This window comes from Oryctolagus cuniculus, chromosome 10 (assembly GCF_051225735.1).
Source record: "Oryctolagus cuniculus isolate XC-2025 breed Fujian yellow rabbit chromosome 10, ASM5122573v1, whole genome shotgun sequence".
Lineage (NCBI taxonomy): Eukaryota > Metazoa > Chordata > Mammalia > Lagomorpha > Leporidae > Oryctolagus > Oryctolagus cuniculus.
Genome location: NC_142876.1, coordinates 42,579,882 through 42,600,658, shown reverse-complemented (window position 1 = coordinate 42,600,658; position 20,777 = coordinate 42,579,882). Strand labels below are relative to the sequence as shown.

The following is a 20,777-nucleotide window of genomic DNA, read 5'->3' as shown; positions in this document are numbered from 1 at the left end:
GCAGGGTGGGGACTGCCCCTACTGAGTGTCATGGTCAAGCAACCCTAGCATATCATGTCTGGAGGACGTAAAAACCCAGCTGGAGTTTGAAATAGAGCAGTCAACAGGGATGACAATTCCCAGTTGTAGAAACCTAATGGAAGTTTCCAGAGCAGATTGCCAGCCAGCTGTCCCGCACCTCTCTTTATCACTCTTGTTATCTTTTCCTTTAGTACTTAACTCAGGGCCACAGATGTCCGGGCTTAGGCATTGGCTGCCTGCTCCCATGTGGATTCTCTCAGCTGATGCACAAGTGCTTGGTTGCCAAGTACTGACTGTCATGGAAGCCACTGTTAAAAGGAGGTAAAGATGTTCTTGCTCCTTCAATGCATTTTGCAGATAGGCTGGGTTTGTTACTGGACTAAGCACTGAGTAACTTAAAGAGAAAGGCACAGCCCCTGCCTCAGAAGAGCTCAGAGTCCCCCGCTGAGGGAGACAGACAGGGATACAAGTGACGGAGTGCGCGGCAGATGATAAATGTGAACAGAGACATAAATAAACCTGTGTGGGAAGTGCCTAACAGCCTGGAGGGCCAAGCAAAGAGGGTGTCCATGTCAGATGGAGAAGGAGGGCTGGGAACATAAGTGGTTATAGAAGGAAGAGGGGGATAGTATTTTTAATGCAGAGGAAACAGCACGAACAAATCAGAGGAGGTGACAGCCCTGAAACCTCCGTGTCCAGCCACCAGGAAGCCTCCCTTCTTTGCCCCGTTGTCCTCCCACAATGGCCAGGAGCCTTCTAACTTCTCTAATAATTCTATTACAAACATATAACTCGCAGAAAAACATTTAGAAATATGTGCTGGATTGATGTGCACATATTACATGAGATCAAGTAGACAACTCTCCAACGTAGCAGTCTCATGTTTGCCCTAAGTTTTGCCTGGTCGCCCACTTCCAGGTGGGTTTAAGGTCTTTATCTGTCTTCCCTGCAGTGGGCCTACAATCGCATTAGGTGGGCTGGGCATTCGCGGTTGTGATATGTAACGCCACCTTGCAATCACAGGTGTGTTCACCGCCCTCACTTGCACCCGAGCATTCACAGTCCATCACAGCCTGGGAGGTCTGTTCTGCACTAGGGTTGCCCAGTAAGAGGGCCCAGGATCTGCAGCTCCTGCAGAGGCAATGTCCTGGGACTTCAGCCCGGTGCGCATGGGGAGCTGCCCTTGGCCAGCTGGAGACCACAAAGCCCTGGCCAAGGGAACAAACCCACCTCCTCGTTCAGTGTGTTTGGCAAGGAGGCCCAGGGTGGGGCCCCAGCTGATGGGTTCCTGGTTCTGCAGCTTGTGACAGGCTCAGCGATGGTTTGAGTCCAGGTCTTCCAGCTCTCAGCTCTGGGTTAACTCAATCATCCTCCATTCAACTCCCGACTGTGATGTAAGCAAACAAGACTTTCTGTGAGCTCTCCGGCAGCCTCACATGCACAGAAACAATTACGTGAGAAAGGCCTAAATGCTGAAGTGAGGGTGAACGCTGGCGAAGACACCACACTAGCCCACTGGGGCTCGGGGCCCTGCTGGAGGACAGGCAGATGTGGCGCCACCCACAAGGAATACACACAGGGCTACAGTGTGCCCACTAACAAAGCAAGAACTGGGGGTGAAGACAGTGATAGGTGCTCCCGGGAGGACCAGCATTTGCTTTTTTTAACTGCATTATTTGAAAGGCAAAGAGAGCTTCCATCTGCTGGTTTACTCCCCAAATGCCATGAGAGCCAGACCTAAGCCAGGAGCCCAGAACTCCATCCAGGTCTCCCACATGCATGGCAGGGACCCAAATACTAGAGCCATCACCTGCTGCCTCCTCAGGGTGTGCATCAGCAGGAAGCTGGAGTCGGGAGGAGCCGTAGATTAAATCTAGGCACTCCTACGGGACGCGGGCACTCCAAGTCCTATGTAAACTGCTCTGCCAAATGCCTGCCCCCGTTCTCGTAATATAGAGGAGCATGTGGCAGAACAGATGGCCAGAGCTGCCAGCCGACCGTCCCTGTGAAACTCCCACGAGCTTCGGGCCCCACGCTCTCGCTTCCCTGAGATAGATGACGTGCCTGCTTTCCTCTCTTGCACCGCGCCGACAAGCAGTACCCTCCTCCTGCCCAGGAAAGTGCAGGGGCAGTGGAGGCCCTAACTTTCTGAGCCCAGAGGACCGCCCGCTGAGAGCCACACAGTGTGCAAAGCAGGGTGCTGCAATGCCCAGGGAGTCGACAGACTGGGAGCCCAGAGGGTGCCAAGGTCTCCCCGAAGTCAGCAGCTGCAGTCAAGGACGGAGTGACAGAAGGATGCTGCACTGGGCGGAACAGTTCTAGGTGGTTGTAACAGTGTGGCCACGAGTATGGAGAGAAAGCTGACGTCTCCTAAGTCGTGTGCTCGTGGCTACAGAGCCACATTTGATTCCGGCTCTTCAATGTCCCCTCCCATTATTGGTTGTCACACAGAAAGGATATTTTTTAAAAATTATTTACAGTTCTGGAATCGATTCCAAAGAGTTCTGCCACTGCAGAGGTAATAATCGCAGCTCTCTCGTGCATTCCTTACGTGCCGAGTCTTCCAGGCACTTTACCCATTTCATCACATCCTTTGTTGGGTTCAATGAACAATGAAATGCATTGAAAATTGTTACCTGGACATTCTTATTCCCCGTTTTACAGGTGAGAAAACTGAGGTATAGAGCAGTTTTGTACCCACAGCTAACACAGTTGGTAAACAGCAGAGCTGGGATGTGAACCCAGAGCCCATGCGTATAACCTTGATATTATACTGTATCCTGGTCTGCGTCTCAGTCATCAGCTCTTGAATCCTCGGACTTCTTTCTTTCAATACCACATGGACTCATTTTTACAGTGAGAGTGAATGAGCCCAAGAAGTCCTAGAAAAACAGGATCCTAAGTCAGAGTTTTCTAGCACGGGAGGAAAAATTTCTGGAGAAGGGAGAGAAATCATCCTGACTCGGGGACCTAGGAGATGATCATCCCCTAGTTGAAGGGATCTTGAACTTGGATTTGTCCTACACTGCAGGGAGTAGCAGCTGGACAGGAAGGGAGGGGCAGGGCGAGTCAGTGGTCCAGGTGTGAGCAGACTCGAGCATTCCTACAGGTGCCAGGTAGCACAGCAGCCGCCTGCCCCGACACAGGTGTGCTCAGCTGCGTGGATTAGTACCTGAGCAGAGAAGTGCGGCTAAAGAGCTAATTCTTCTCAATGAAAGAAGTCGCAGGCATGGCTGTCTGAGGCCGACGTCTGTGCTGTGCTTCTCTGGGTCGCACATCTGGAGGAACACCGCACCTGTCTGTCAAAGCAGGAACGGATGCGAACAAGAACCAGAAGGCTGGGACCAGGATGGCATGTGTTTAATAAAGCGAGAAGTTTGGTGATCGAAGCCTAACAACTGTGCTTTCTAGAATGACCGGGGTGGGAAGCAAAGACATTATTCCTCGCTGGTACCCCCTGGGAACTGGGAGACATTGGCACGGCGAGTTGTACCTGGTACCACCCAGTTTTGAATTGCCACACTGTGCAGTGAGGTGGGGGGCTGGGACGCCGGAGGAAACCCAGTAAATAATCTCCACTAAAACCTCTCCCCCGTCCCACACGCAGGAGGGCCACACAGACGAGCCGGAAGCTGAGGAGCAAGCCCACGACCAGCAGCCCCAGCAGCAGGAAGAGTACTGAGCCTCCCAGAGCTCCGGCCCCTTCCGCTGCGCACGGAACTTTTCCTCTGCAGATCTGGAACATGTGTGGCCTCAAGCTGAGCAGCAACCAGTTGTCCTAATCTGCCGTTCCCATCGACGCACTGTCGCCCATGCCAGCCACCGCGCTCAGTTCCCATTTTCTTTGCCAAGACGCATTAGCAGCAGGCGCTGGTCTGGCCACCCACCTGACATCATAGGGTCACATACCTTCAACTTCGCCACTTGGCTGCTTGAGATTGGTTCTGCTCTTTTCTTCATTTCTTTCCAGAACAACTCTTTCCCACCCCCAACACCGACACCACCACCACCCCTTTTTATCCTGGTGTGAAACAATGGTCATTTGATATATGGTATTTATATTGGCATTTCTCAGCCCAGTGTCACTAGATGTCACATGCATTTGTGGTGCTTTGATGTTTGCGAATCTAACCTCTAAACATAAAGTTGGTGAAACAATTGGAGCAAAGGGAAACAGATACTCGATATGAAAGCCATAATGACAGTGACGCGTATCGTGGGGAAGAACACAGGGTCAGTTTCTCCCTCTACTGACAACACAAAAGGGAAAAAGAGGCTTCAAAACTAGGCCCTCAGGCCCTGGCAGGGTCCACACAGCAGCCTGTTAGTTTTGAAAGACATCCACCCAAGGAAAACACTTCTCACCATGTGCCCCACCCTCCCAGCCCCCTCCCCTGGTTCTCATGCTCTTTTCTTTCTCAGGGTCCTCTTTGGTGGGCAGCCACACCCCCACGGTATTGTCATCCGTTACCTGCAGTCCGAAGGGGTCTGGTGCCTCATCCCTCTTCCTCCTTGATGTGGGCTTCAGCCCAAATGCTGTCCCTCACTGGGATTCAGTCAAGGTACCCCCAGGGTGTGCAGGCCATAGCTCCTAGGCACTGCGGAGGCTGCACACTGGCTGGAAGACTTTATTCACAGCATAATTCCAAGGAAGATCATGGTCCATGATCCAGCTATCTTCTGGGATGAGGAATTGCCCCTCTATAACACAAGGGCCCTCCTTGTCATTGACCTTTGCTAAACCATGGCGACTCACAGAGGAAACATGAATTTAAAGCATTCCTTATTTTTTAAACTAATATTTGCACATTTTCTTAGTCTCTCTCAACATCTTTGCCTTTATTTTTTCCCCCTTGGACAGATGGTATCCCTTCCTGGATCAGTCATTTCACTTCAGATTTACTTTCACTTGTTATTTGACTTAGCAGGTGCAACAAAAACAAGAAACAAATATGCCCACCCTACTTTCCACTTTTAATTGAAAAAGCTTAAAATAAATTTCTGAATTACATCCCCTCAAGCTTTGAAATTTCTCCATGAATGAGTGAAATACTAACTTCCAAATTCTAGCATTAAAGCTTTTCACCAAAAGTTCTTTCCAAAATAAATCAATCTTCTGCAGCAAAGTGGTATTTACTGAGTTATATGTGGAAAAAGATGGCTTGTATTTTTGAGATTGTTACGACACACTGTGCAGACCCGGACAGATGTTCCATGGTGTTTGGTTTCCCTTCTCTCTCCTGCTCACTCTGCACGACAGCGGCAGCTCGCTTCTCCAAGGCTGCGAAGCCTGGCTCTCGGCGGTGACATCCTCCCACGCCTGGGTACAGGTAGTGGCTGTGCTATACGCGGCGTCGCGCTTCCTGGGGTGAACTCATCGACTGCCCTTTCTTAAAAAACAGCTCCTGCAAAGAGGCACAATAAATAATTCCCTGCAGATGCTACGTCAGTAGTTTCTAGACCATCCTTTGCTGTTCTGGCCCTCTTGGCTGTCCCCAGGTGGGCGGATGTTCGTGAGTAGGCAGCAGGAGTCAGGATCCTGCCTTCTTCAGAAACCACTTAGCCCTGGGGGACATGCACACGCCTCTCCAGGGGCTCTTGCTGGAACCACTCCACTCCTTTCCAGCTCCCCAGCCTTCTCTGCTCTGAACGCAGTGGTCGGATAGTTTAGGCGGCAATGAGCGTCCATACTCCATTCTCCCTGCTGAAGGCTTGGGCGAGACCCTTTATTTAGAGAAGAGCTATAAATCCCTCTTTCCCATCTTAAACCTCTTCCCTGTGCTGCATCCCAGGTGATGTCCCGGATGTTTGCCAGAGCCTTTAACAGCCAAGGTTCTGAGACAGGTCCCGTGAGCCACACCCCTGGCCTCCACTCCCGCCACCAATCAGTCTCCCCTCGGTGTTCGGGGCACGGGCCCTCAGGCTGGGCTGAAACGCATCCCTGGGTGTGGGCACTGCTCTTCCCTCAGGAAGCTTGGTTTCATTCGTAGTGGCCCTCACACCACAGATGGCTGCTTATGGCACTTCCACTGCTGTGGCCAGACCGGAAGTGATCGAAGCAGAGGGCAAAGAGAAAGCCTCTGTTCATTGTAAGCAGAAAAGCAGGAAAAAAGACAAAGACAAACCCTGTTGACCCGAGAGAAGTCGGCTCCAGAAGGGAACCCAGAACTCGTCCCTTCCCTGGTGAGTAGTCCCGTTCTTCCGTTAAGGTTAATGTGCATTCAGATTACTTTAACTAAATAGTACCCCATAAAGCTCTTGTTATATATGAAATGTAAACTGAAAGGAATGTAAACATATGTACTGTTAATTATAAATAGAGATAAGTCATGAGCTAATAGAAGAAAAGTCCTACTCAGATGTATCACATTCATTTACCTTGCCCACCTATTGTCGCATGGTAGAAGAGTTTTTGTCTCTTGAATATGTGAATAACTTGACTTGCGTTGATCTTTTTACATATTTAATAAAAAAGTATGTTAAAACCTGCCTGTATCTATAGATTTTTTTAAATGTTATTTTCATCTACTTGAAAAGCAAAGCAACAGAGATACAGAGCTCCTCGTATGTAGTGGTTCACTTCCCAAATTCTGCCAACAGCGAGGGCCAGACCAGGTCCGAGCCAGGAGCCTGAGCCCCCATCTGCACCTCCCACATGGGTGGCAGGGGCTCGAGTATCTGACCCATTATCTGCCGCCTCTCAGGACGCGTTCATTAGCAGGAAGCTGGGTTGGAAGCAGAGTAACCACGCCTCAGGCCGGCACTGCACGTGGGGTGCAGGCAGCTCAAGCAGCAGCTTCACCCACTGGGCTGCCGAGCCTGCCCCTGGATCTCTAGATTCTTAAGTTGCTATGCCAGAGTTTCCTTTTTGTGAGTGTGTGTGAAGGAGAGATGTGTACATTCCCACATCTCCCCACATCTTATTTATCAGGGAAAGGAAGAGTGGCTTTGTTTTTATTGAAGGCGAATGTTTTAACAGGTCTTACAGATTAGTACTTCAGAGAAACTGTAGCAGTTCTAATACTCAAGAAAGCTTCGCAAAAAAAAATTCCTTTAGGAAACCTTCCACTCAGGAGGAAACAAAGCCCTAGCTGCGGTCGGTGGGGTCGGGACGCCGCCGAGCGAGCGGCTGGGAGAGTGCTGGAGGAGAAGGCGGGCACCTATGAGGAAGGGTCTCCGGCAGAGCCAAGTGGGTGGCGGAAGTTCTCTGAATCAGGGTAGTCTCCTTCCCCCTCACCCCTTGCTTGTTTGCTAAGTGAGGAGTGAGGACTTAGAGCTACAAGTGGAATAGAAGACTAAACAGGAACGGGTGCAAGAAAGAATGAACTGGCCCAGTGAGCCACCTGGGAAGAACCTAGGCAGGATGACCGTCCCTGAGCCTTGCAGAGGAGCATGGTTCAGGCCCTATCCTTTGTACCCTAACGGGCGCCTCCTTCCCAGTCCTGCTTGCCAGCCCCACCTAGAGGTCAGTTTTGTTGCTACGCCATCCCTTGGCAATTACTTTTCATCTTGGTGCCTTGAGGCGCTCTTCTAGTAGGCACAGAGGACAGGGAAAACAAGGGAAGACAGAAACGTGACCCCTTGCTCCCCGGGGTGCATCTGGGACGGAAGTCTGTAACCCACAGCCTGGGTCGTGAGCTCATGTTCAGTGCACACGTGTGTTTGTCATGTAATTCACCAACCCTGGAGCCAGTTCTTACATTTACATATCTGTGCAGAAACGACCTGAAAATACATGTGCTTTGTCGTAAAATAATGGTACTCCAGTAACTTGTCACTGATTATTCAAATGTGGTGAAACAGTATGCTTGTCCCATTTTATGAAATCTGAGGTCATCTCTGAACACTTAATGTGTTGCCACTGGTATTATGGGTGGAGCTCACGAGACCAGAGACAAACAGAAACAAAACTTAATGGAAGTCCACTAAGTGAGTTACAGAATGCCACTTCTCTAAAACACACACACATCTGTGATCATTAAGGCTCGTAAGCAGTTGCTGACCCAGTTTCTCAGCACTCAGGCAGTGTCGCCACATGGCACCAAGTGTCGGATGAGAGCATCTCCCTGGATTTCGAACTCCTGCTTTGCCAGACTGGGAGCTCAGAACGTGCTCTCCATTCGTGTGAGGAGCTCTGGCTTTATTTGCCTAAAGGAAAGCGAAGATGCAAGAGGAGAACCCCCTGGTCCCTGAGGGGCTCTCACATGGCACCAGGACTTCCAATCCCAAGAGCAGACCCTGCAGCTCTGGCCCAGATGCCAAGATGTCCTGCAGAAGTGGGGCACTGTGAGGTGCACCTGCTGGGGCTGCAGCTCTGTGGAGTTCAGGGTCATCAGAATGGAAGGCCCAATTGCAGTTACTTTATTGAGGGTCTTTTTCCTCTCATTCCACTCACATTGTTAAGCCCTTGCAAAGTCTTGCCAAGTTTTAAATTCTTAAACAGGTCTCTTGTGGTATTCTTGTAACTCTTATCATGACTGGGTATAAATTGAGGGTTTTTAAAAGGATAATGAATCAGTAATATGCCTCTGAATTTGATTTTCAATAGAAACCAGCCCAGGCCCTAAATATGTTCTTTTCCAGAGAATAAAAAAAGTGCACATTTCTTTGTGTAGTAAACAGCCCTCATATCTTTACTCCTGGAAGCTTATCTTAGTAAAATACCTTGAAAACTTTTTTTTAAGTGTTTATCTTAATAAAATGCTTGGTCAACATGGACCTTTACAAGTTAGAAAATGATGAAAAATTCCAAAAATGTGTTCATAATTCCAATCCAAACTCACAACATTCTAGTGTGTTGCTCTCTTCTGATCTGACACTTAGTACATGGCTGAAATGTGACCACCTACTCATGGGACAGATTTTTACAAGTGTGAAGATTTTTCTAAAAAAAAAAAAAGCCATAGCAAAGCAGTTTTAAGGGTTCATCTTTTATAGGCTAAGCCACATCAAAAGAGGCACAGGGGCCATCCTTTCTAGACACAGACATCATCTAGTCACCTGCACTTTATAAAAAATAAAAAGACACCAGCTCTCTGCTGTGGCCAGGGAGTGCAGTGGAGGATGGCCCAAGTACTTGGGCCCTGCACCCCATGGGAGACCAGGATAAGTACCTGGCTCCTGCCATCCGATCAGCGCGGTGCGCCAGCCGCCACGGCCATTGGAGGGTGAACCAACGGCAAAAGGAAGACCTTTCTCTCTGTCTCTCTCTCACTGTCCACTCTGCCTGTCAAAAAATAAAAAAATAAAAAGACAAGGCATGTGGAATTTTTCCCCAGAGCGCTGTCACTTTTCTTCTTAAGAGAATGGTCTTACAATATCATGAGATGCTTCCCAGTTGTCCCGAGCCATAACAACTACAACATGCAAAGTTTTGGTTTTACTTTCTTAAGAGCACAGATAGCAGAAGCCAGCATTTAGCCTCGCAGTTACCATGTCCCATCTTGGAGTGCCTGGGTTTCATTCCCTGTGGGGAAATTAGGCACACGTGGCAATTCAAAGATGGCACCCAAAGGAAGTAAGGTGGGCGGTGTCCAAAGTCCTTTACCACCAAAGCTGATTGGCCGCGCAGCATCAGGGGAGGTGACAACTGATGAGTGTACAGACATATGGCTGGTCCTGTAAAAAGTCACCCCGTAAAATGACCTTTTAAGTAATTGGTTGGTCCTTAAGCCCTGCCCCAGTAATCATGTGGTCTTGTGCTTTAAAAGGCTTTGCCGTGTGCCAGTAAACGGAGTTCTTGCTTGCTTGACTTGACTCCCCGCTGCGTCTGATTGTCTCCAGGATCGGGAGGCTGGGGAACAGGCGAGCGGCACACTTACCTTTCTTCGGACCCAGTCCATCCTCGTTCGGGTGGACTAAGACCCAGCAATTCCCAGATCTGTCTCCCGACTCCAGGTTCCTGCTAATGCAGACAATAGGAGGCAGCGGTGCCGATGGCTCAAGTAGCTGGGTTCTCGCCCCCCACAGGAGAGACCTGGATTAAGTTCCTCACTTTCAGCCCAGCCCTGGCATTGCAGCATTTGGAAAATGAACCAATGACGGGAACTCTCTCTCTCTGCCTCAAGCAATAATTAAAAATATTTTTAAATATGGATACCATTTACTTAGGGATGCAAAACATTCTTTTTAGAATGAAGATTTAATAGGCACAGAATGAATGACTGTATTTGTGATGCCTACAGGAGCTCTAAAAGGGCTCAAGTATAAGAACTGGTCTCCAGGGCCGGTGTTGTAGCCTAGTGGGTAAAGCTGCTGCCTGTGACACCAGCAGCCCATATGGGTGCCAGTTCAAGTCCTGGCTGGTCTACTTCTGATACAGCTCAATGCTAATGCACCTGAGAAAGAAGCAGAACATGGCCCAAGTGTTTGGGACCCCATACCCACATGGGAGATCTGGAAGAGGCTCCTGGCCCATTTGGGGAGTGAAGCAGTGGATGGAAGATTTCTCTTTCCTTCTTTCTAACTCTACCTTTTAAATAAATAAAATCTTTAAAACAAAAAAAGTAGAAAAAAATTTGTCTCTTCTGAGAACATAATGGTGGAAACTGGCAGACATGTTATATCGCACTCTTACTAAGCAAAGACTCCACAGTGTAGGTAACTCCTAGTTGGAACACATGATTTTGTTACATGATGGCCAGTTCACACACAACTCAAAAAAAGAGTACTTTGGACCACACAGCTATACACTCACCACATAAGACTATGAAATAATCTCATTTAGGGCTGGCGCTGTGGCTTACTTGGTTAACCCTCCACCTGTGGCACCTGGCATCCCATATGGGCACTGGGTCCTAGTCCTGGTTGCTCCTCTTCCAGTTCAGCGCTCTGCTGTGCCCCGGGAAGGCAATGGAGGATGGCCCAAGTGCTTGGGCCCCTGCACCCACATGGGAGACCAGGAGGAAGCTCTGAGCAGTTCTATCTGTGCCTAAGGAAGATTTCAGCTCCATGGGTAACTCCTGGCTGGTCCCCTTCAGTGACATGCACATTACAGAATTGTCCTTTGAAAGGAAGGAGGCCAGCGCCATGGCTCAATAGGCTAATCCTCCGCCTGCAGTGCTGGCACACTGGGTTGTAGTCCCGGTTGGGGCACCAGATTCTGTCCCGGTTGCTCCTCTTCCGGGCCAGCTCTCTGCTGTGGCCCGGGAGTGCAGTGGAGGATGGCCCAAGTGCTTGGGCCCTGCACCCACATGGGAGACCAGGAGAAGCACCTGGCTCCTGGCTTCGGATCAGCGTGGTGCGCCGGCCGCAGCGGCCATTGGAGGGTGAACCAACAGTGAAGGAAGACCTTTCTCTCTCTGTCTCTCTCTCTCTCACTGTCCACTCTGCCTGTCCAAAAAAAAAAAAAGGAAAGACAGGAGAGGAATGGAGCCGGCAACAATGGTCTGAAACAGCATCCTTCTTGATTTCTAAGATATCCTAATACTCCTGCAGCCTTCAACTCGTTTATTTGTGTTCTAAGAAATACACGGCGGTGGACTTGATCGTGTCATTAGCCAGATACAGCCCAACAAGAACTGTCCTTGTACAATGAGTTAGTTTGAGGCAGGGACTGGCTGCTCACAGAGAACAGACCAGGTGAGCGGCCATACTCTCGATGGGAAGTCATTTGGCCCATTAACATATTCCTCTGGAGAAACTGTGCCTCAGAAACCAGAGAAGGAAGAGAAGGAACTGGCCCTTGCCAGACACACAGGAAGGTGTCATTCACGATCGCACTTCTTTATTGAAGATAGATATGTCAAGTGTGCACCCAGCCGCCTCCCCAGGAAGAAATAGGAGAGGGAATCACCAAACACAAGTCTTTTTTAAAAGTTAAAATCATACTCATGGCCGGCGCCGCGGCTCAATAGGCTAATCCTCCGCCTTGCGGCACTGGCACACCGGGTTCTAGTCCCGGTCGGGGCGCCGGATTCTGTCCTGGTTGCCCCTCTTCCAGGCCAGCTCTCTGCTGTGGCCCGGGAGTGCAGTGGAGGATGGCCCAAGTCCTTGGGCCCTGCACCCCATGGGAGACCAGGATAAGTACCTGGCTCCTGCCATCGGATCAGCGCAGTGCGCTAGCCGTGGCGGCCATTGGAGGGTGAACCAACGGCAAAGGAAGACCTTTCTCTCTGTCTCTCTCACTGTCCACTCTGCCTGTCAAAAAAAAAAAAATCATACTCATACATACAAGAACACTGCTAATACCAGCTAAGAAAAACCCGAGACAAATTTTTAAGCTAAAAATAAACAATTTGTAAACAGCATTTTTGTTTTATCCTCTGATCTAATTGTTCTAAGAAGCTGGGCACTGGCGCCAGTCCTGTAGCACCGTAGGTTACACCACTGCCTGCAACACCAGTACCCCATATGCTTGGTCCCTGCACCCACGTGGGAGACCGGGAAGAAGCTGCTGGCTTCAGCCTGGACCATGGCCAGCCTTTGTGGCCATTTGGGGAGTGAACCAGCAGAAGGAAGGTCTTGGTCTCTCCCTCCCTCCGTATCTCTGTCTCTGTCTCTGTCTCTGTCCCCCCTCCCTTCTCTAACTCTGAATTTCAAATAAATCCTAAAAAAAAAAAAAAAAAAAAAAGCAGCAGCTGAGCACCAACTATGGGGGAAACACAGCTGTCAAAAGTAACATTTTCCTCCTAAAATAACACCATCCTTAAGTTATTCTAATAGAGCTGAATAGAAACAGGCATTCTGAATCCATTAAGCTATGCTACCTGCCCTAGCGCAGAAAAAGTATACTGAAGTTGTTTGCCAATTTTTTTAAAGATTTATTTATTTATTTATTCGAAAGTCAGAGTTACACAGAGAGAGGAGAGGCCTGGGGTGGGGAGGGCGGAGAGGTCCTCCATCTGATGGTTCACTCCCCAACTGGCTGCAATGGCCAGAGCCGGGCCAATCTGAAGCCAGGAGCCAGGAGCTTCTTCTGGGTCTCCCACATGGGTGCAGGGGCCCAAGGACTTGGGCCATCTTCCAATGCCTTCCCAGGCCATAGCAGAGAGCTGGATCGGAAGTGGAGCAGCCGGGACTAGAACCGGCGCCCATATGGGATGCCAGCACTTCAGACTAGGGCTTTAACCCGCTGTGCCACAGCTCCAGCCCCTGCTTGCCTATTTTTAACAGCAGCATGTTACAAATGTAAAGGGGGACATCAGAGAATTCAGCATGGGCAGGAGAGAAAGGGTAAGTGGCCAGCAGTAAAGGAGGTAGCTCTGCACGGATCTACAGTCTTCTGGCCTTTCCTAGGACTAAAGGGAAAATGATTACCTCTGAGCTCCCTAGTAGTAGCCAACAGAGAGAGGCAAGTAATCTTCGCTGGTTTTCAAGTGTCCACAAGATGAAAACCAACCAGTAACTTAGGAGCACAGACACTTAAGACTGAGAAATTTCTCAGTGGCTCCTCCTAGGAGGAACTTAAAACAGTGTAAGCAGCCCAACCTAGGCAAATTGTCACAGTACACACAGCATCAGTCTCGGGCCTGCTTCCAACCAGCCAGCCAGTGGCTCCCCAGCTGTCTGCGCGTGCAGATAGCTCTAAGGCACACGGGGGCAGGGGAAGGGTGGGCTTCATGCAGGAGAGGCGGCAGCTTTGGTGTGAGGCCCCACGCCCTTTTTGCTGCACAAGTTCAGATACCGAATGACAGAGTGTGACCTTATACCCCTGGCAGGTCCTAGAGGGCGGATGCCGAATGCTGCTGATCAAGGCAGCTCTGTCCCCAGAAGTCAGCAAACCCAGGGGCGGGGCTCGCCTCACGGAAGCCTGGGAGCCCCACCTGGAGACGCCAGCCCACCCCTCACGCAGCCGGAACCAGGGCTGCAGGAAGGGCACAACCTTCCCCAGTAGCACCAGACGGTTGAATCCTGTGAGTTTGCGGGTGTTTGTTAGGCTTACCTTTGGCAATGTGCTGATGGAGAATTTTTCAGACTGCAATATATGAAGCTATTGGCTATTACTCTTCTAACCCTCAGAATTGTCCTGAGGAAAGCCCACCAATGGCTGGTTTCTTGCCCAAGTCAAAACACAAGTCTTTCAGGGGGAGTCATATTACCATAAAAATGTCATATCTGGGGACTGCCGCTGTGGCGTAGCTGGTAAAGCCACTGCCTGCTGCACCAGCATTCCATATGGGCACCGATTCAAATCCCGGCTGCCCCACTTCCAATCCAGCTCTCTTTTGTGGCCTGGGAAAACAAAAGATGACCCAAGCGTTTGGGTGTGTGTGTGCACCTGCGTGACAGATCCAGAAGAAGCTCCTGGCTCCAGATCAGCCCACCTCCAGCAGTTGTGACTATTTGGGGAGTGAACCAGCGGATGGAAGACCTTTCTGTCTCTCCCTCTCTGTATTCTGTAGCTCTACCTCTGAAATAAATAGAATTTAATTTTTTTAAATGTCATATCTGTAAAGCCTGTCACAAGTTGCAAAAAAGATTGCACAAATCCTGTCGAGGAGGACGATTATCCGAGCTGGATTCAAATCCTGCTCTACTTGGGTGTAATCATTGCTTAGCCTTCATATCCTCATCTGTGTATGTAGATTTCACCTACCTTGCAAAATCATTTTGAAAAATAAGTGAAGATAATGTTGATAAAGTATCTTGAACATGATGTTTAATAGTAGCTATTATTAATTTTGGTTTGGATGGCAGTACTATGAGGGAGATAACATAGGAATTACAATAATATTATCATTACCCTGGTGCTAAACATTTCTGTCCTGCTCCCGGCTCCCAGCTCCCCCGTGGCGGCAGCAGCCGGAGGTGGCCATGTGTTAGACTTGCCTGCTCCAGGATAGACACCTGACCCAGCAGCCATCAGTACTGAGGGTTGACAGTGACCCCTTGGTCTCTTTGGCTGGGCAGTTGAATACGGCAGTGCCCTCCCCCTCCTCTCTCTGTACCAGACGTTAAGGACCTGTGCAGTGGGTGCTAGAGGTTTCAAGGAAGGCAGGGGAGGGAACCCTCATGCCAAACAACTGGCTGCTACGACACAGGAAAAGATGATGGTGTCCAAAAGAAGAGCGAGGGGACACTCAGGAAAGAGCCTGGGACACAGTGGCTAAGACTGTCTGAAATCTGACCAGTTTTGCAGAGATCCCATATAATTTCAGGGTTAATATTTGAGTCTTCCTTGCAATCTAAGACATTCTCAGGAGGTGAGGCTCTTGGATGGAAGTAGCTTGCCCAGCTGTATAGAATAGAAGGAACCTTCCAGACAACTCAATGTCAAGCCCAGCTGAGCTCCCAGCTAACAGGCCAGCATCACCTGCCGACCAGGTGCATGAAGAAGCCATGCCGGGCATGCAGCCCCAGGAGTCTGCAGGTGACTCCCAGTATCCAGCTCTTCAACAGCAACCGTGCAACCTGCCCAGCCGCCCCAGAGAACCACCAGAGATAATAATGAATTGGTTTAAGTCCCTAAGTTTAGGTGTCTTGTTACACAGAAGTAGAGGACTAGAACAACGTACCATAAAGGACAGATATTACTTCGTAGGGTTACCATGCACAGAGTGTGAGTTGAGTCCCATTTGTGCTGTAACAGCTGGGAGATAACTGTGCACATCACTTCACTGTGGAGAACTTCATAAGATGTAGATGTAGGGAAATGAGAGCACTGGGCAAGGTGACGCTGGAGAGCCCGTCTGGGTCTTAGAGATCCTGATTGCTAACACACTACACAATCAAAACACCCTGCTCCTGAGGGACGGTTCCCTAACCTAGGCAGAGTTTGCCTACTTCTAGAAGCTACAGGAGGGAAGGTGGGAAGGAAATGAGACTGGGCTGCTTCTCCACGCACTGCACCGTCCCTTTCCAGGGTCCGTTGATTCAATTTCTCTCAGTCTTTTCATCTGAGGTCGCTTCCTGTGCAAATGAGGAGGAGGAAAAATAAATGCAGACCGGTCCAAAGTAACTTTGTAACATGAATTTTCGAATGGCTGCCCTTGTGTTCCCTCCGTGTCCTCTACACGCTGGGACCAGCGTTGCCAGGGTTTCCCAGCCAGTGCGCGCATCTGAGCAGCCTGCTGCGTCTTAGGTTAGCTCAGGGCAGCCAGGCGGGTGGAAACCACAGAGAAGCACCCAGGACAGCACTCATGTTTCACACGAGCCCCTCTCTGCCATCAGACGCAGCCGCGCCTGCTTCCACCTCAGCCCTGGCGCTTCTGTCCACCTCCCAGAAGCAGTAACAGATCGTGTGCCCGGCACCCTCTGTCACAGCCAGGGCCCAGTTTTCCAAGCAGACAAGAGGCGGTTCCTCAGCCTTTCCAGAGGCCTCGTAACACCAGCGAGGACCACAGCCCGGGGGAACAGAGCCAAGAAAGGGCTCTGATGCTGCTCATTGAGCCAGTGTCACTCCGCACCACGGAACAACAACGAGGCACGCATCGAGGTGACCAGAGAGCAGTGCCAGCCACAAGAATCCGTCCACAGCCACCGTTACCTATGAGGAGTCCCCCTACTCCTGCCCTGCTCTCTCCCCCAAACTCCCTTCTCCTGAAAATGCCTTCTCTGTACGCAGGACTAGAAAGCCTGGGCTCTTTCCAAAGGAAAGGTTATGGAAAAACACTTCCTTTGGACAGATTTCTTTATTGGTTGCAATTTAAAAAACAGCTCGGGGATAATTTAAAACACATATTTTACTGGACATGCTGTTCACTTTCAACACAGAGCCACACTCTATACCTTTCTCTGTATTCCTAACTTGTACTGTATCTCAGGAGGAACCCTCGCCATTGCCTCATTCATCAGGATGAGGGCCCCCGATCGCTGTGGGGGGCTCCACAGGACACTCTGCTCAGCCGCCTCTCGTGACGACCAGCAGAGGCAAAGATGCTGCTCCAGCAGTCTTCTCTCCGACACTTTCCACACACGCTCAGCGAATCCTCCACCAGCACGGTGGGCAGGGACCCGTGTCTGAGTCTGGCAAGTTACTGGACTGCGTGCTGAAATAGCTTCCTTACGTGCAACACAGAGAAAGTACCATGAGCCCGCTTGTACGCTCACAGCCTGGTACATAACCGTTGCTCAATAGGTAGTTACATACATAAGCATTCAGTGTCGTGTAGAAGTATCCAAGTCTGTTGATAGTGGACTACTTAGCTAATTTCTAATCCTTTTAACTGCTCCAGGAACCACGGACACATAGACACTGTTTGACACACTATCCTTACGTAGAACACTGAACCAAAGAAAGTACACAATACTCACAGTTATTAATGAATGATGGGGCAAACATTGGGCACAGCCTGCACCCCATATCCGAGCGCCTGAGTTTAAGTCCCAGCTCCCCCTATTCCAGTTTCCTATTTATGCACACCCTTGGGAGGAAGTAGCAGTAGCTCAAGTTGGGCCTTTCCACCCATGTGGGAGACTCAGATTAAACTCTGGGCTCCTGGCTTTGGCCTGGCCCAGCACTGGCTGTTTAGAGCACTTGGGAAGTGAACCAGTAGATGAAAGATTTATCTATCTGTACCTTCCCACTTCCCTGACCATCACCACCCCCACCACTGTCTGCCTTCCAAATAAAATGAAAATTTTAAATACTGTCAGCTTCAAAAGAGAATTTTTAGTAGCATAGCAAGGCTAAAACATGTAAAACATGCATGAAAAAATACAAAAAAGCAAAATGAAGAAGACAAAAAGGAATAGAAAGAAAAGAAAATCCAACAAAGATTTTTGGTGTTTGAGCCAGGACCCGCGGCTTACAGACAGGAAGGAAATCCTCAAGGGGTTCAGAGCCACGAAGGTGTTAGGGAAAAGATGGTGGGTGCCAGGACTAGGGCTGGGCTGCAAACCATCCTGCTTTTAAGACCATTTCCCCAGCCCTTCAAAATTGGATCCTGATGAACCCTGTAATTCAGAGATGAGAAAATATTAGGGTGATGAGGTAAAGGTTAAAAGATCTGGTCAGATATCATTTAAAAGGAAATATTTAGACTTAAATGGGTCTTTTCTAACTGTGAGGTAAAATTAAAAATCTCAAGTGTCAGAATTTTATGTAGAGAAAAAGGAATTGCTATGACAACCACAACTCAGCCTCCACAGAAAAATATAAATAGGAATCAGAATAAAAAATTATAGAGCAATGTGACTTTCTGATTTGGAAACAATTCCAACTTCTATTCTGTAATGTTTTGCTCATTTGGCTCTGATTTGAGAACATGAAACTACCCCTCCACTTCAATAGCTCCTTTGTATTACCAGTTAGAATGAGCAGACCATTATTTACTGAAATGAAACTGGAAAGCAAGACCATCCAGTGAGTCCGCATAGAAACCCCTGTCCCCTCGCTATTCGCTTGTAACATTCATGGGACCACACCGAAATCGAAGAGTGGACTGCACCGATTGCCTTAACACTGCAGGCCAAAACGTAAAAGCAGACAACAGGAAATATGGAACTGATGCGTCTGTAGCTGGCAGACTACAGAGCTTCCAACCAGTCATGAAGGACCAAAGTCTCCCCCTCTTCTCTAGTATTTCCCTTTAACCATGACAAGTCCTGACTCCTGCTGTGAGGCTTGCTGTTAATGTGGATGAAGGGGGAAGGTAGAGAAAGGCAGGGTCTGGCATCCCCAGTTTCTCTTGGAATGACCTAAGCACTTCCTGGAGCCCTCTCTCCTCAAGCCAGAGCCATGAGGCTCTGCAAGCCCAGTCAACAGGACATCCACAGATACGATCTTTTACACAATGTATTTGCCTTAAGCCATTTTCAGCACAAAGTAAGCTGGTTGCATGTAGCTCTCCAATTAGCTGAGCTGTCCAACATACCCAGGAACCTTCAGAGTCTGCCTCCCACCTACCCTTTCAGGGGTATACTCACTTTCTCAGTCCAGTGTCTTCAGCTACCTTGCTGTAGTCCCGTGCCCAGGTTTTCTCTCTACTCTGACTTGTTCCTCTTCTGTTCTTCCACCCCACTCAAGCCCTGGACTGGATTGTGTCATTTAATCTCCCATGGCTGCATGCACTGTAGCCCAAGGGCTACCCTAACCTTTCCCCAAAACCCAGCTCCACTCCAGTAATCCCATCTGTTGAAATTCTAAACCACACCCTTGTTTGGTGGAGTGATTAGAACATGAACCAGTCCTACCTACAGGTGTTTCCCAAGAGTACCAAGCTTCCTCCTACTAAGTTCAACACCTCCCCCAGTGGAAGGAAAGTAATTCAGTGATTCAACATGCCCGACAAGAACAATCACATCCAGGAGAGTTCTTCTGATGCTGCTCCTGAACCATAAGGTATATCTGCCTGTATTAACCAAACTCATTAAAATCTGTCAGTCATATCACTGTAAGTTAATTACAAGTTAGAACATTACTGGCACCATAGTTATGGAAGATCCCACAAAGTATACTCTAAGTAAACTTACCTGACAACTTGTAATCACAGGGCTGGCACTGTGGTGCAGCGGGTAAAACCGCCACTTGCAATGCCAGCATCCCATATGGGTGTCGGTTTGAGTCTCAGCTGCTCCACTTCTGATCCAGCTCTATGCTATGACAATGGGAAAGCAATGGAAAATGGCTCAAGTCCTTTGTTGCAGTGGATTTGTTCTGAGAGGAGGAGCGTGGTGGGGGCAAGAGGAGCGGAGTCACCACACAGACCCCGGGAGTCGGGTGAAAGCAGGCCAGAGGTGAGCAGCCTGAAGACTCGTTTATTTCAGTTGCTACAGCAGCTTATATAGCCAAGCCAGCCAATCTGGTCAAGGGATGGTCTATGCCCTAACCTATCACACTCTGTTGCCAGGCAGTTTCCGAAGCCATCCAATCACAGCCTGTTGCCAGTCAGGCTCCATTGCCAGGCAGTTTCCAAAGCCATCTAATCACAGCCTGTTGCCAGGCAGTTTCTGTGGCCAGCAGCCATCTTGGCATGGCCTTCTCATTCCACCACAGTCCTTGAGCCCCTGTACCCACGTGGGAGACCCAGAAGAAGCTCCTGCCTTCAGATCGGTACAGCTCTGGCCTTTGCAGCCAACTGAAGAGTAAACCAGTGGATGGAAGACCTCTCTCTCTCTGCCTTTCCTTCTCTCTCTGTGTAACTCTGACTTCAAAATAATTAATATTAAAAAAAAAAACTTCTAATCAGTAGCAGGTACAAATTTGGAAACACCTAAAGTCACCTGAATTAAATTCAACTTCCATGAATCCAAGATCTTCAGTTCTGAAAATATTCTATATACCACCCCATAGAAACTCCCTGTTTTTAAATAGGATCCTCAAAGCTCAGAACATCTTGAGACAACATTAGTCATTCCCCAAACCTGAAGGCCTAAAGCTGTCCTTCCAAAAGATCAAGCACCATTTAATATGCAGTGTATATATTTCCTGGATTCATCAGTGCAAGCTTGATTCACACCACCACTGTGGAAGAGCTTCTGCCAGGGCAATAATGTCATGAAGACCCTGAGATCCTGGGTCTGTGCTGTGGCGTAGCGAGTAAAGCTGCCTCCTGCAGTGCCAGCATCCCATATGGATTCCAGTTCAAGTACCAGCTGCCCCACTTACAATCCAGCTCGCTGCTATGGCCTGGGAAACCAGTGGGAGATGGCCCAGCTCCTGGGGCCCCTGCACTGGCATGGGAGACCCAGAAGCAGCTCCTGGCTTCGGATCGGTGCAGCTCCAGCTGTTGCAGCCAATTAGGGAGTGAACCTGTGGATGAAAGACCTCTCTGCCTCTCCTCTCTGTAACTCTTTCCAATGAATAAATAATTTTTTTTTTAAAAAAAAGACCCTGAGATCCTTAACTCATTCTGGAGACAGCAACATCAGATATA

General features: G+C 49.2%; 2 protein-coding genes across 31 annotated transcripts in view; one reads left to right on the top strand and one right to left on the bottom strand.

The window, feature by feature from the left end:
* Positions 1–6,506, top strand: part of MAPRE2 (microtubule associated protein RP/EB family member 2) — a 163,127-nt gene extending 156,621 nt beyond the window's left edge. For 3 of the 6 annotated variants that reach the window (XM_051852031.3, XM_051852028.3, XM_051852027.3), the window contains 2 exons: positions 213–342; positions 3,629–6,506. In XM_051852031.3, coding sequence (XP_051707991.1) covers positions 213–314 — 102 coding nt within the window. In that variant the 3' untranslated portion in view covers positions 315–342; positions 3,629–6,506. The remainder of the gene's footprint in view (positions 1–212; positions 343–3,628) is intronic. The other 3 variants (XM_070050305.2, XM_051852029.3, XM_008261197.5) reach the window with 1 other exon arrangement.
* LOC138842975 (zinc finger and SCAN domain-containing protein 30) overlaps positions 4,058–20,777 on the bottom strand; it is a 140,390-nt gene continuing 123,670 nt past the window's right edge. For 17 of the 25 annotated variants that reach the window (XR_011379354.2, XR_011379353.2, XR_016214571.1 and 14 more), the window contains one exon: positions 4,058–5,426. The gene's annotated coding sequence lies outside the window, so the exon portion shown is untranslated. Of the gene's footprint in view, positions 5,427–6,084; positions 9,640–9,813; positions 15,871–16,573; positions 17,857–19,374; positions 19,500–20,777 lie in introns of those variants that run through there. The other 8 variants (XR_016214581.1, XR_016214579.1, XR_016214577.1 and 5 more) reach the window with 8 other exon arrangements.